General features: G+C 46.3%; 6 protein-coding genes across 6 annotated transcripts; 1 reads left to right on the top strand and 5 right to left on the bottom strand.

The window, feature by feature from the left end:
* Positions 1–3: 3 nt before the first annotated feature.
* Positions 4–384, bottom strand: C8R40DRAFT_993078 (ankyrin repeat-containing domain protein; the record flags this gene model as incomplete). Its single annotated transcript, XM_046236744.1, has 1 exon — positions 4–384. A coding segment is annotated over one exon (381 nt), but the record flags the coding sequence as incomplete, so codon positions are not given.
* C8R40DRAFT_126374 (ankyrin repeat-containing domain protein) lies at positions 233–3671 on the bottom strand. Its single transcript, XM_046233875.1, has 7 exons — positions 3506–3671; positions 3272–3442; positions 3183–3207; positions 2576–3124; positions 2164–2525; positions 852–2105; positions 233–759 (listed from the first exon to the last, which is right to left on the bottom strand). Exons 1-7 carry the CDS (start codon positions 3555–3557, stop codon positions 689–691), a joined length of 2484 nt encoding a protein of 827 aa, XP_046087393.1. The 5' UTR covers positions 3558–3671; the 3' UTR covers positions 233–688.
* On the top strand, positions 3671–4914 carry C8R40DRAFT_1099209 (GPI biosynthesis protein family Pig-F-domain-containing protein). The gene is made up of 5 exons (XM_046227851.1): positions 3671–4198; positions 4253–4338; positions 4386–4535; positions 4593–4701; positions 4759–4914. The coding sequence occupies exons 1-5, from the start codon at positions 3764–3766 to the stop codon at positions 4891–4893; spliced, it is 915 nt and encodes a 304-aa protein (XP_046087394.1). The 5' UTR covers positions 3671–3763; the 3' UTR covers positions 4894–4914.
* An 82-nt stretch (positions 4915–4996) lies between these two features.
* C8R40DRAFT_1042568 (HAD-like domain-containing protein) lies at positions 4997–6225 on the bottom strand (the record flags this gene model as incomplete). Its single annotated transcript, XM_046224092.1, has 6 exons — positions 4997–5091; positions 5141–5244; positions 5297–5604; positions 5662–5808; positions 5931–6022; positions 6078–6225. The coding sequence occupies 6 exons, from the start codon at positions 6223–6225 to the stop codon at positions 4997–4999; spliced, it is 894 nt and encodes a 297-aa protein (XP_046087395.1).
* A 756-nt stretch (positions 6226–6981) lies between these two features.
* On the bottom strand, positions 6982–7699 carry C8R40DRAFT_1042678 (uncharacterized protein; the record flags this gene model as incomplete). The annotated part of the gene is made up of 3 exons (XM_046224106.1): positions 6982–7176; positions 7231–7514; positions 7570–7699. 3 exons carry the CDS (start codon positions 7697–7699, stop codon positions 6982–6984), a joined length of 609 nt encoding a protein of 202 aa, XP_046087396.1.
* A 478-nt stretch (positions 7700–8177) lies between these two features.
* On the bottom strand, positions 8178–11035 carry C8R40DRAFT_1185013 (uncharacterized protein; the record flags this gene model as incomplete). The annotated part of the gene is made up of 14 exons (XM_046232994.1): positions 8178–8523; positions 8578–8717; positions 8778–9023; positions 9077–9151; positions 9198–9460; positions 9514–9617; positions 9673–9693; positions 9748–9849; positions 9907–10066; positions 10117–10227; positions 10283–10355; positions 10408–10583; positions 10640–10743; positions 10791–11035. 14 exons carry the CDS (start codon positions 11033–11035, stop codon positions 8424–8426), a joined length of 1920 nt encoding a protein of 639 aa, XP_046087397.1. The 3' UTR covers positions 8178–8423.
* Between the last annotated feature and the right edge of the window lie 107 nt (positions 11036–11142).

Consider the following 11142-nt stretch of genomic DNA (forward strand, 5'->3'; position numbering starts at 1 on the left):
ACATTCCAGTAACCGTCTCACTACTTCCGTTCTTCCGTGTTGAGCTGCATAACTAAGTGGCGTACGAAAGTTTCCGTCCTTTAAATCTACCATTCTGCTGGCACCGCTATGAGCAAGTAGAAGGCTGAGGACATCGACATGCCCTTGCTTTGCAACTTCTGTTAAAACACTCTGTCCTTGGTAATTCAGTGACCAGACCTCCAAGTCCTGTTGCTGCAATAGTAAACGGACGATTTCGAGATGCCCAGAGCTTGCAGCGTGGAAGAGAGGTGTGAGCCCGGACTTATCTGTGGAATTTATATGCAGGTCCTTCAAAGGAAGAAGCGTTTTCACTACGTCAAGGTGGCCGTTGAGTGATGCAAGGGAAAGAGGTGATCTACCCAAATCATCCAGCTGGTTTATGTAGGCTGAGCTTAGTTTGGATATGAGGAGCTTTACAATCGGCTCGCTTCCGAATGATGCGGCATGATGCAAGGGGGTCTTATGATGGACATCTGAGCTAGTGATATCAGTCTCGTATCGGGCCAGAAGTAGGTGGACAATTTCTAGGTGGCCTTTCATTGTCGCGTATGCCAGCACATCCATCCCTTGATCATCCTTCTCGTTGAGATCAATTTCAGGATGTTCCATCATATTTTCAATCATATCCGTCCACCCGTATTCAGCTGCATATGAAAGGATACTGCGACTACCAGCTGTAGTTCTCAGGGAAAGTGTTGGACAAGAAAGTAGAATGTTGACAATTCCGCGATTTCCTCTCTTCAGAGCATATTTAAGAGGAGTGAGGCCAAAGTTGTCAACGGAGTCTTCATCAGCTCCTGCAGCTAATAAGAGTGATACAACTTCCTCGCCTTTTGTTGTTTGGTCAGCTGCGTATGATAGTGGACTACGGCCCAAAATATCCCTCCTGTTGACTGCGACCTCCTTTCGAGAAAGTAAAGCACGAACTATTTCAGTTCTTCCGTGTTGGGCACCGAAAGACAGAGCAGTTCGAAGTTTCAAATCTGCGAGGTTTACGTCTATTTCCGGGGAGGCTAAGAGGTATTTCACAACACTCTCATAACCCCGTTGTGCCGCCAAAGAAAGAGAGCATCGGCCATCATCATTTGAAGCATTTATAGAGATATCTTTCCTGTCGCACAAAATCCTAGTCACTAGTGCGTGTCCCTCCATGGATGCATACAGAAGTGGAACCATACCCTTCCCATCTCTCTGATTTACGTTGATACCTTCGTCTTGAAGTAGTGTTTTGACCACATCGCTGTAACCATATTGTGCTACGTGTGATAAAGCTGATCGCCTTGAATGATCCTCTGCATTGAGTCGGACATTATCATGGTAATGAAGCAACAACAAAACTAGGTCCGTAGAGCCGCTGTCAACAGCGTCGAACAGAAGCGTGCGGCCAAATATGTCTTTCGCATTGACATCTTGAACGCCCTGTTTGAGAAGAAGCTCAACGACCTCTTTCGACCTACTCCCCATGGCGTATGAAAGGGGTGTCCGAGCATGAAGGTCCCTTGCGTCAACATCGACGTTGTGACCTAACAACATCCGAACCATGTCAAAGTTTCCTCGGGATGCCGCGATCATGAGAGGAGTCCTCTCATAGTCATCTTGTATATCGAGGTAATAATCTTTGTTTGAACCTGATCCACGGCTACGAAGCTTGAACAAGAACAAGGAACGGAGGAACTTTTTGTGACGCTTCTGGTGTTGATAGATAATTTCTGAACACGTAGATGCGAGGTCAAAGTGAGCGCTAAAATGCAACGCTGACCATGGTGTGCATTTTGGGCTGTTCATTGCGTCAAAAGTGAGCATTCGACTGAGCGTGCAATGGGTGTCGCTCGCAAGCAATGCGAGCACTTCATTCACGAGCTTAAGCTCTCCACAACTGTGTACATGATGACCCCATTCAAACAGAGCGTACCCAAAAAATGGATATTGAATGTTAGCATTGCGGATTTCCTCTTCTACATAGACTTCAGAGTTGTATTGCAAGCGGGGAAGGATGTAACGTAGGTAGGACACACAAGTAACAGCCATAGTGCGCTGTACATTGGTCCATAGATTGACTTGTTCTTTCACGAGATATTCATGGACTGTGTAATCTTCAAAAGGGAATCAGAGATGGTACCTGAACAGTATATAAAAACGTACGAATCAATCGAACTTTGTCTGTCCTGTCTTCAATGGTGATCAAACCAGCACAGGCATCAAGAAGAGACTGCTTGGTAAGGATATCACTGGTTATGCACTGGCCAGGATTGTCTGGCTTTAACAACGTAGCGACAGCTTCTTGAAGTTCTGAAAATACAAGTACACGACGGGAAAATGTGATCCAAAGTAACGAGTAAAGGGCCAGGTCCTTGATTTCTGGATTAGTCCCTTCACACATGTGTTGCACGGTTTTCCCGTATGTTCCTTGGAGACCGGTCGGCATGGTCAGAATTATACCAAGTGCCTCTTTGACGTTGGGGGCCTCCAATAGCGCGTCCATAAGAAGCCGCGCAACCACAAACCTAGTGTCAGCTTAAAATTGATCTAATTTTCATGCGGAGGGATCACCCACATTCCCCCTACTTTTTGGACCACTTGATTCAATATTTCTTGTTTAGAATCAGGAGAACATAGCTGGCCAACACGACTGAGAGTGAACCGTTCTTCGCAGTATATCCACAGGTCATGCTTGTCAGCTATGATATCCTGACGTGTGCATCCTCCGAGTAACTGATCGATTGAGGGATGGGGTCGGGAAGTGAATAGTAGGCTGACAGGGAAGGAGTTGAGCGTAGATATGATTTGAGATCTGGTTTGGTCGTCTGGACATTCGTCCAAAGCATCTACAACAACAAATACAGACTCGAATTGTTGAACGCTAGTAGAAAATGAGGCGACAATTTCGTCGGATCTTGGAAAAGTTGATCGAGAAGTGTGATGAATGTACATTGAAGCGACAGTTGAGTGCACGGTATCATGGGCTTGTATAAGCTGACGAAGCATGGACGCAATCAATGCGTCTGTGGTTTGCATTTGCATTTGTCCAAAGTCACAGAAAACACAGACCACCGCGACTTTGCAGCCTTCATAATATTCATTTAGATCTTGAACGACGCTAGCGCTGTAAATATTATTGTTCGATATCTGGGCACTAGTGAAGATGAAAGGTCGCTGCTTACGCTGTCATAGACTTTCCTGCACCAGCTAATCAATTCAACTTCGTTGAAAAGCTGGACCAAACAACAAAGATGAGATAGCAGCTACATACGCAATCCAGACATCAAAAGCGTTCTATCATCTCCATTTCGCCATCGTACGTATGCTTCTGATAGCAATGGCTTCAAACCAGTGTTCGGTGCTCGACTGTGTAAAATGACTCTTTGTGTCTCCATGAAATCGAACGGAGACAGCCATTCACCAATCTCTCGATTCTGGTAATCTGCGAGCAGAGATAAATACATAGTAAGAACTTCAGAGACAAAAAAGTTCATTTTTCAAGTACCTGAGTGATCGGTGACAGTGTTTGAGCTAGACGTACTATTTCGCGAGCCCATAGTCGTGTCCTACCGTGACTACAGAGTAAATACTAAATAGAGTAAGCTGATCTTCTAAGAGAAGTTCTATAAGAAGACAGACAGAGGGGGCACGATGGAGTTCAAAATCAGAAACGTTTGAGGAATGCTATATCATCTTATATCATGCGGCTCTACGTCCATGATGCCGGAACTGGCATTCCGGTTGTCTGACAACGACTTCCGAGATGGGCAAAAAAAAGCTCACACTAAAGTCCAGTTCCACAGCAGCTGTACAATCCAATGCTCTTGCAGATGACACTGCCGACTCGTCCCAGGACTCCAGTTTCTTTCCATTCGCCCGTTACACCAGCGTTGTCGGCGTAAATTCCAGCTTGATGGTCTTCGTCGGACTATTTCTACCGCGCTCGACAACTCTTTTCGACGGAGCCAAATCTAATGCGTCCACTCAAGCGACTTCACGGGACAGGCCTCAACATTCCTTTTTGGAACCTATAACGGCGAATCCTGTATCAACGTTGGTTTACGTCTGTCTGGGAGTGATAGTTCTGCAAGCTTGGTGGAGCGCGTGGTTGAGAGACTGGTGGATTGATTATTCTCTCAAGGGCACTCGGGATGATAAGAAGATGCAAAAGCAAAGTTTAGATAGAAGAAAACTGTCGGTGAGAAGGATATGAGTATCATGACCTGATTTCATATTGATCATATTTTGTTAGCAACTTGGCAAAGCGTGGATATTTGCCGCTGGAACCTCTGTCTTTTTCCATGCTGTCACGGTGCTGCTAGGCGCACCATTGTTCAGGTCGGCAAGACGCAAGAATCTATATTCCGTATTTAACACTTATCCAGTTATGTCCCGCAAACTTACCTATCCGCCCTCCTCCTTGCGGTCTTGACTGTTGTTCCTCCTGCCTACACTTTTGGCATTCCGTCTCTTTCATCTGATACCGAAAGCTTGTTGACCAGACTAAATTGGATCAGGATGTTCGCTGAGTTCCGGTAATGTCCTTTCAACGTGTCAAAGAACTGTGAATCTCACTCTTGGATTTGAAATAGGATATACAACCCCATCGAGCGGGCGGTGGTATACCCTGCTGTGGGTGCAGTTCTGGGCAGCTGGTTAGGGGTTATTCCAATTGCTCTTGACTGGGACAGACCATGGCAGGTATGTTCGTCCCATCAGTCACTTCTGGAGCACACTATAATGACGTTTGTTTTTTAGGCATGGCCTTTGACTCCTGCTTATGGTGCCCTTGTGGGCTATATCACTGCATCGTTAGCAGCCCTCACTGTCAGTGGTATAAAAGCCCTCGCTGAAGAGCATCTTCGTTCCTTGCGAGACAGTAAACAAAACTAATGCTATATTGTGTAATTACTCATCTATTCTATAGCATTATTACAATCGGATTTATACAAAGACATCTATACATAATTCTATGGAATACTTTCGCACTCTACTTCTAGGCTGAACGAAAGTCTCCAATTGAAGAGGTCACATAATCGGGTACTATTGTCGATGCATTCGGACCCGTAATATCACTTTCCAATGTGATACCTACACCAAGTAAGAATTCGAATTTAAGGACCATTTGGAAAAAAAATACCTGTTAAAACAAGTAGTGTCGATACTCCTCCCGCCTGTCCGAACAGAATGTCGGTGTTGAGCCTGTCACCAACCATTATAGTTCGTGCCGGATCGAAATGAACTCTTGTTGATAAGTCAGGTATGTTGTTTGGCAGTTAGAGAAAGTAGTACAAACTTGGCTTGGATACAATCGAGCATCGTTTTGGCCGGTTTCCCAATACTGATGGGATCTTTTCCAAGGGCGTAGCGTAGAGGTGCACTTATTGCGCCCGCCCCAGGAAGAAGACCATGAGCACTTGGATAAGTACTGTCTTCATTAGTGACAATGAACTGACAACCCGGATTCCGTGTGAGATATTGGAACGCTTTCGAATATTTCGTATAGTTGATGGTAGTATCCAGGCCGCAGACTACTGCAGCTACATTGGAATCCAAGTCAAAATTTTCCAGGGAAAATGACTCCAACGTTTTGTCAACTGGGTCCTGCAAATGCAACGCAGTGAGTCAGCAGAAAATGTGTGTATGCCAGAGAAAGCTTACAGTGCCACCGATGTATGCTACACCCTCATCGCGCAATTCTTCTTCCAGACCTGCCATTCCAATAACATATACTTTCTTTTCTTTCGCTAGCTTCAACACAGAAGAGATATACACAGCTGTCGCGTAGGCAGATCCGTAGATTTCATCCTAGAAAATCACGTAAAAGCCCCATTAGCATTGTGAAATGCAATATTGAAGAACATCGACAGTCCGAAATTCGAGATGCGAAGAAGGATGGAAAATTGAGAGATCAAACTCTCAAGACTCACTACATGCGCCTCGACCCCCAAATGATCAAATTTGGTTTTATAACTTTTTCTTGACTTGGTGGCGTTGTTAGTGACGAATAAGACTTGCTTCTCTGTAGAGAGCGAGTACTAAGATGAGAGGAAGGATCCGAGTATCGATTAACGGACTTCGTTCACGAAGAAGTCGCAGGACTTCCACTGCGCCATCAATCAGTTTGTCTCCTTGCCATAGAACACCATCGCAGTCGAACATCCAGGTGTCGTACTTGTCCAGTAGCGCGGCATAATCTGGAGGAGCGGACAAGCGGCGGCTCATCTTGAATAGCAGTGGAAACGGGGAGAACGGAGGGTTGAACGTTGAAGACTGATCGTTTGATGATTATCGGGCCGACCGCAGATGTCAAGGTTAGGGTTAAAGCGAGGCTATAAAAGGCCAAGGTTTGCTCGAGAATTTCTTCACTCATTTCTGGACTCGCATTATTGTCCTCTCGCGATTTATTCTTTTTCTCGCGGGTGTCTACAGCTTGTCCAAGAAGAATTGCCTCTCAGCTGGAGCGTGCTCTCACCTCGAGTGGTTGCTTCGTGGAGTAGTGTTCCTTACCAGAGACGCAACACATTTTCCTCCAAATCTTTTTGTACGCAGACTTCTACCATATCACTCTACTCCTTATCAGTGCATTGCTGTATCATTTTGCACACACATGTAGTCCCATGCTCATAATACAATCATAATTTGTTGGGAATGACCAGGGAACTGGGAACTGCACGTTTAAGAAATTTGGTAAACAAACGACGCGGAAGCATGGGTACCGCGAAAATATCGTTCGCCAAGTACGAACCAGACGGTAGAATTGCAGAGGCACACTCATACGCCTCAGAGATGAATGTTGACTGACGAGTATTGTGGAACTAAAGGGATCGTTCTGAAGTTGAATACTTATTTGGATTATATAGTACGATAGATATCCCTGTGTAAATCGATTGGGATGTGAGGGCACACATGGCGGATGGACTCATATCAATCCAAGGACGACACCTCCGCACCTGTCTCCTTCCCTTTCGCTTTCCACCATCATTGTTTTGGGTCCGTCGTCAGAAGAGGGAATGATGAATTGTCTATCACGAGTGGCCCCTGCAAGCCTCCAAACCGATTGCACGCAGAACGTACATCTTCGTGGAAAGCCTCTGGAAGACCCGCATGAAATTTACTGGCGAGGATATGTGGTAGCACTCGAGTGTGGAAAGTACGATGTGCAGTGGACGCTCCCTGGAAAACGGTGACAATGAGATATGTGGTCAAGTAAAGGGAATTGACGCGTACGAATTGTTCAAAGATTCCACCAATTACCGCAGCTACGGCATCACCCTGCACCTTGTACAACCCGACCCCTTTTAAAAGCGTTGGACTTGCGTCTTTTGATTTATCTGCTTTTAATGTTGGCGTCCACCTCATTACTCGACCTAGACCCCATTTAGATCCTATGTGCTCCCCGAGGACATAAGTATTCAAGGTTTGAGCCACAATTGCTTCGAGGTCGTCCGACGGTTTGAGATGAGGACTGGATGAAAGAAGGAGATAGAGATATGCAGAGATAACGCGACGACCTGAACCAAATATTTCAACAAAATGATCAAGCAAAAAGGACGGAAGGACGCAGACCCATGAAACTGAGCCCGGCATTGTGGCCATAGATGGCAGCCGGATGACTAGCGTGAGTGAGCATTCGCCGGGCAAGCTCGAGTGGGAACTGCAGCTCGGGAAAGAGATGGTTCAGGTGTTCTGCGAACATTGGATTCGGAGCTCTCATTGTAGAATAATCGACCCGTGCTTGAGACTGTGCATGTTTTTCATCGAAGTTCTTGTAGTCCGGCTTCCGCCTGTCCCTTCCAAAAGCTAGGGGCGGTTTCCTATTACCAAGTCTCGAGCCAGAATCCTCGTCCACCTCCTCTGCATCTGCATATACTGTCCGAGGCCCAATACGAACATTCGAATTCTCTCGTTCATACGACCGCTTTTCCGTACTTTTTTGTTTCATTGCAGCTAAAGAATACCTGCGGGAAGGTGCTGTATGTAGCTTGAGTCAGTGGTGTGAGATGTGATAGGAATATCATAACTAACTCGCGAGGACCCTTGAAGCTGATGAAGAGCAGGAAGAAACTGAAGAACATAGTATTCTGACAGAGGAGTTAAGACGGGAAATGGACGTGGACATGGTGAGGAACGAGAGTCAGGCTACTGGTACAAGTACTGGTACTAGTTACGCCTCCTCGTCGTTGTTTTATTTGTAGTTTAGTCCGGAAGAAAGTAAAAATTGTTCACGTGTATCTAGCGCCAAATTCCAATGACAATTATTCGGGCGCTTGGGATCATTTGCGAAATTAGGTATAGATTTGAAGTCATACATGGTTGATAGAGTACACCGTACATTGTGAGTAGATAGTGAATTGTAGTACCGAAGAGTAGTCCCGGTTGGCCCAATGATAAAAGAGAAAGATTACACTAGATCGCTTTCGTCAAGCACCCATTTCCTCCTTGAGATCTCGCATGTCACCAAGTCTTCGCCGCATCGCTTTTTCCGTTGGGGTAGGAGGTACCATCCGCGCGATTACCGCTCTGTAGCAGGATTTTATTCACGAATGAATATCCCAAGATTCGCAAGGAACTCACCCTACAAGAGTACACACTCCACCAAATCGTAATACCCAAGCAACGCCGTTCTTGCCAAAATATGCATCAGATTCATCACCTCCTTCAACAACGGTGTTTCCATCTGCAATACGGAATATTATACTGGTCACAACCGCGACCTGATGAGTTCTGTCCTTGAGTATCGAGCTTTTGGAAACGCATGATATGGTGGATCTTACCACGAACTGCGGCATAACGATAGCAAGATTGTGTACGCCCAAGATAGTACCGCCTGCAACTGGAGTTCGAGGCGAAGATTCATCATTCGCATCGTTCCCAAATTCTTCCAGAGAACGTCGCCGAAGAAGAGGCTGTCGTTCACTGGAGCGTACACTTCGCAAGCCGGGCGTCGAATGCGTACGGCTATGCAATGGCCTTCTGTCGTCGTTGGAAAGCTGGTTGTTTTCCGAAAGTTCCTTGAGGAGCTACAAAGTCATGAAGAAGGATTTCCTCAACCAAAAAAGAGGTGCGCTCTTACCTCCATTATGATTGCAAATGGTGCCCACATTGCTACCGCCCAGCAGACGCCCACTAGAGCAATGAACACGGTTGCCTGATATATCGTTGAGTAAAGAACTCAGACGAAATATATAACCAACCTGAGTGACAGTCTTCACGAAGAACGTAGACAGAGTCAGTACGGAGAACCAAAGGAGAGCACCGGTCCAGATGTTGCGCAACAGGAATGGCATCATGGGTAGTCGAAGCGGTTTTCCGTTCCTCGCGGCTTCAGCTTTCCATTGACGTACTGTGTTCTTGATTCGAGTGAGTTCAGCATCTTCGTCGACATCATCTTTGTGAGCCATCAGTCGACGATCACGATTCGCCAAGTGTGGAAGGACGGTGCCCGCGATCACAGCCACTACATGGCAAGATCATCAAAACAAAGCTTGTAAGGGAAGTCGTAAGCTATACCGATGCTGTATAGAAGCATGGCGAACTCTCCGGTACGAGTTGCAAGGTCAGGATCGGGTTCTCTGCCCAGTTCTAGAGCCATTACTTGACCGACATAGGTAGTCCTAGATGCCAAGAATTAGAAGTGAGCTCCAAGGTTCCAAGACCATAGTCACATACGAGTAGAACAAGAAGGGGAACCTGTGATATACGATTAGAACAGCATTGAAGGATAGAGTGGTTCATGCCACGTACCATCCCATAAAAGCAAAGAACTGTACGTAGCAGACTCGGCGAATGGGTTTTGGAAGATTCAGGACCGCAACCTTGATGTTGGTCCATATTTCGCGGAATTTTCTGCAGAAACCGTTCAGTCTCAAAGGACCTGCACTAGTTTCAAGATAAGTGACAGACCCTTGCGAGCTGCTCTTCTTCTCGCGTTCTTGCTCCTCGTGTAGAGCACACGTTGTCCAGACGGTGATTACAAGAATTATGATGCAAAGAATACAAAACTTCCGAAATTGTGTTCCACCAAGCAGTCGGAAGAATGGAAGTTTTGCCAAAGGAAGGAAACCTGTTTTTCCGAGTTTGAACAAAACAGCTTTGAGTATAGGGGTTCCTCACCGAAGCCGAAACCGATGATGTTCCCAGCGTGGGTCATACGTCCATGCCAGGCATTCCCTGCGTTGAGCTGAGAGGCTGGAGTGACATCTAGGAGTAGGTTCCTCAGGGAAGCTGCGGGCAAGAGGTGTATCTTAGTATCGCTAGTAGAAACTTTTGCCCATTTTACCTTGCAATCCGTTTAAAGCAAAGTCGAGTAGATAGAATGCGACGATAGCCAAACATATTGCTGTGTTGGCAACCTAAAACCCTTCAATCTCGAATCACCGTCAAACTAAGGGACTTTGAACGCACCCTTGTTGTCCGTTTCTCATCCCAGTCACCAGCGCCGACCTGGAAAAGGTCTACAAAGAACGCGGCCAATGCTTCACAATACGCGAGGACAAGCGTCGAAACGACCAGTACAACCGTGGCAAGGATAACCCAATATCTACGACGGTACTTTGACGTTGAAGAGTCGGAGACTGCCCCTGTTCGAGGTATGTTAGATCCAGGGTTTTCCGAGCATGAGAAAGATAATTGTTACCAATGACCGGCTGTGCAATCAACCCACTAATGGGGCCAGCTAACCAGACTAGGGCTGTCAGCTGTTCGCTAATCCCAAGAGAAAGAAGAAAGGGTGTTCCATAGCTAAGGAAAGTCAGCAAGGACGCGAAGACCAGACCCTGCTAACATACCCAAGCTCGACCGTCCAGACTATCTGAGCTCCGAGCATCGATATCGAGAGCGTTATCAAGTCCCATGTTGAAAGTCTCTTCTTCAGAACCTTTGGTTTCCTTGTCATCGTTGTGTCCTGTTCATAGGGTATTTGGGGCTCGTCATGGAGGACATTGCTTGAATCTGATTCTCTCCGCCTCGAATTAGGCCAGGTAATCTGAGTTGTTGGGTCTTCCTGATCAGCGTCTGCAGTCGGTGGTAGCATTACAGGTAGTAAGGATAGGAAGGATACTTAATAAGGCATTCAACAGTCGAAGTTCTAAAGGTAAGATGGATTAAATGATAACCCTTCCCCAGCCTGACGCGGGCCTG

The sequence above is a fragment of the Lentinula edodes genome, assembly GCF_021015755.1.
Source record: "Lentinula edodes strain Le(Bin) 0899 ss11 chromosome Unknown C8R40scaffold_13, whole genome shotgun sequence".
NCBI lineage: Eukaryota > Fungi > Basidiomycota > Agaricomycetes > Agaricales > Omphalotaceae > Lentinula > Lentinula edodes.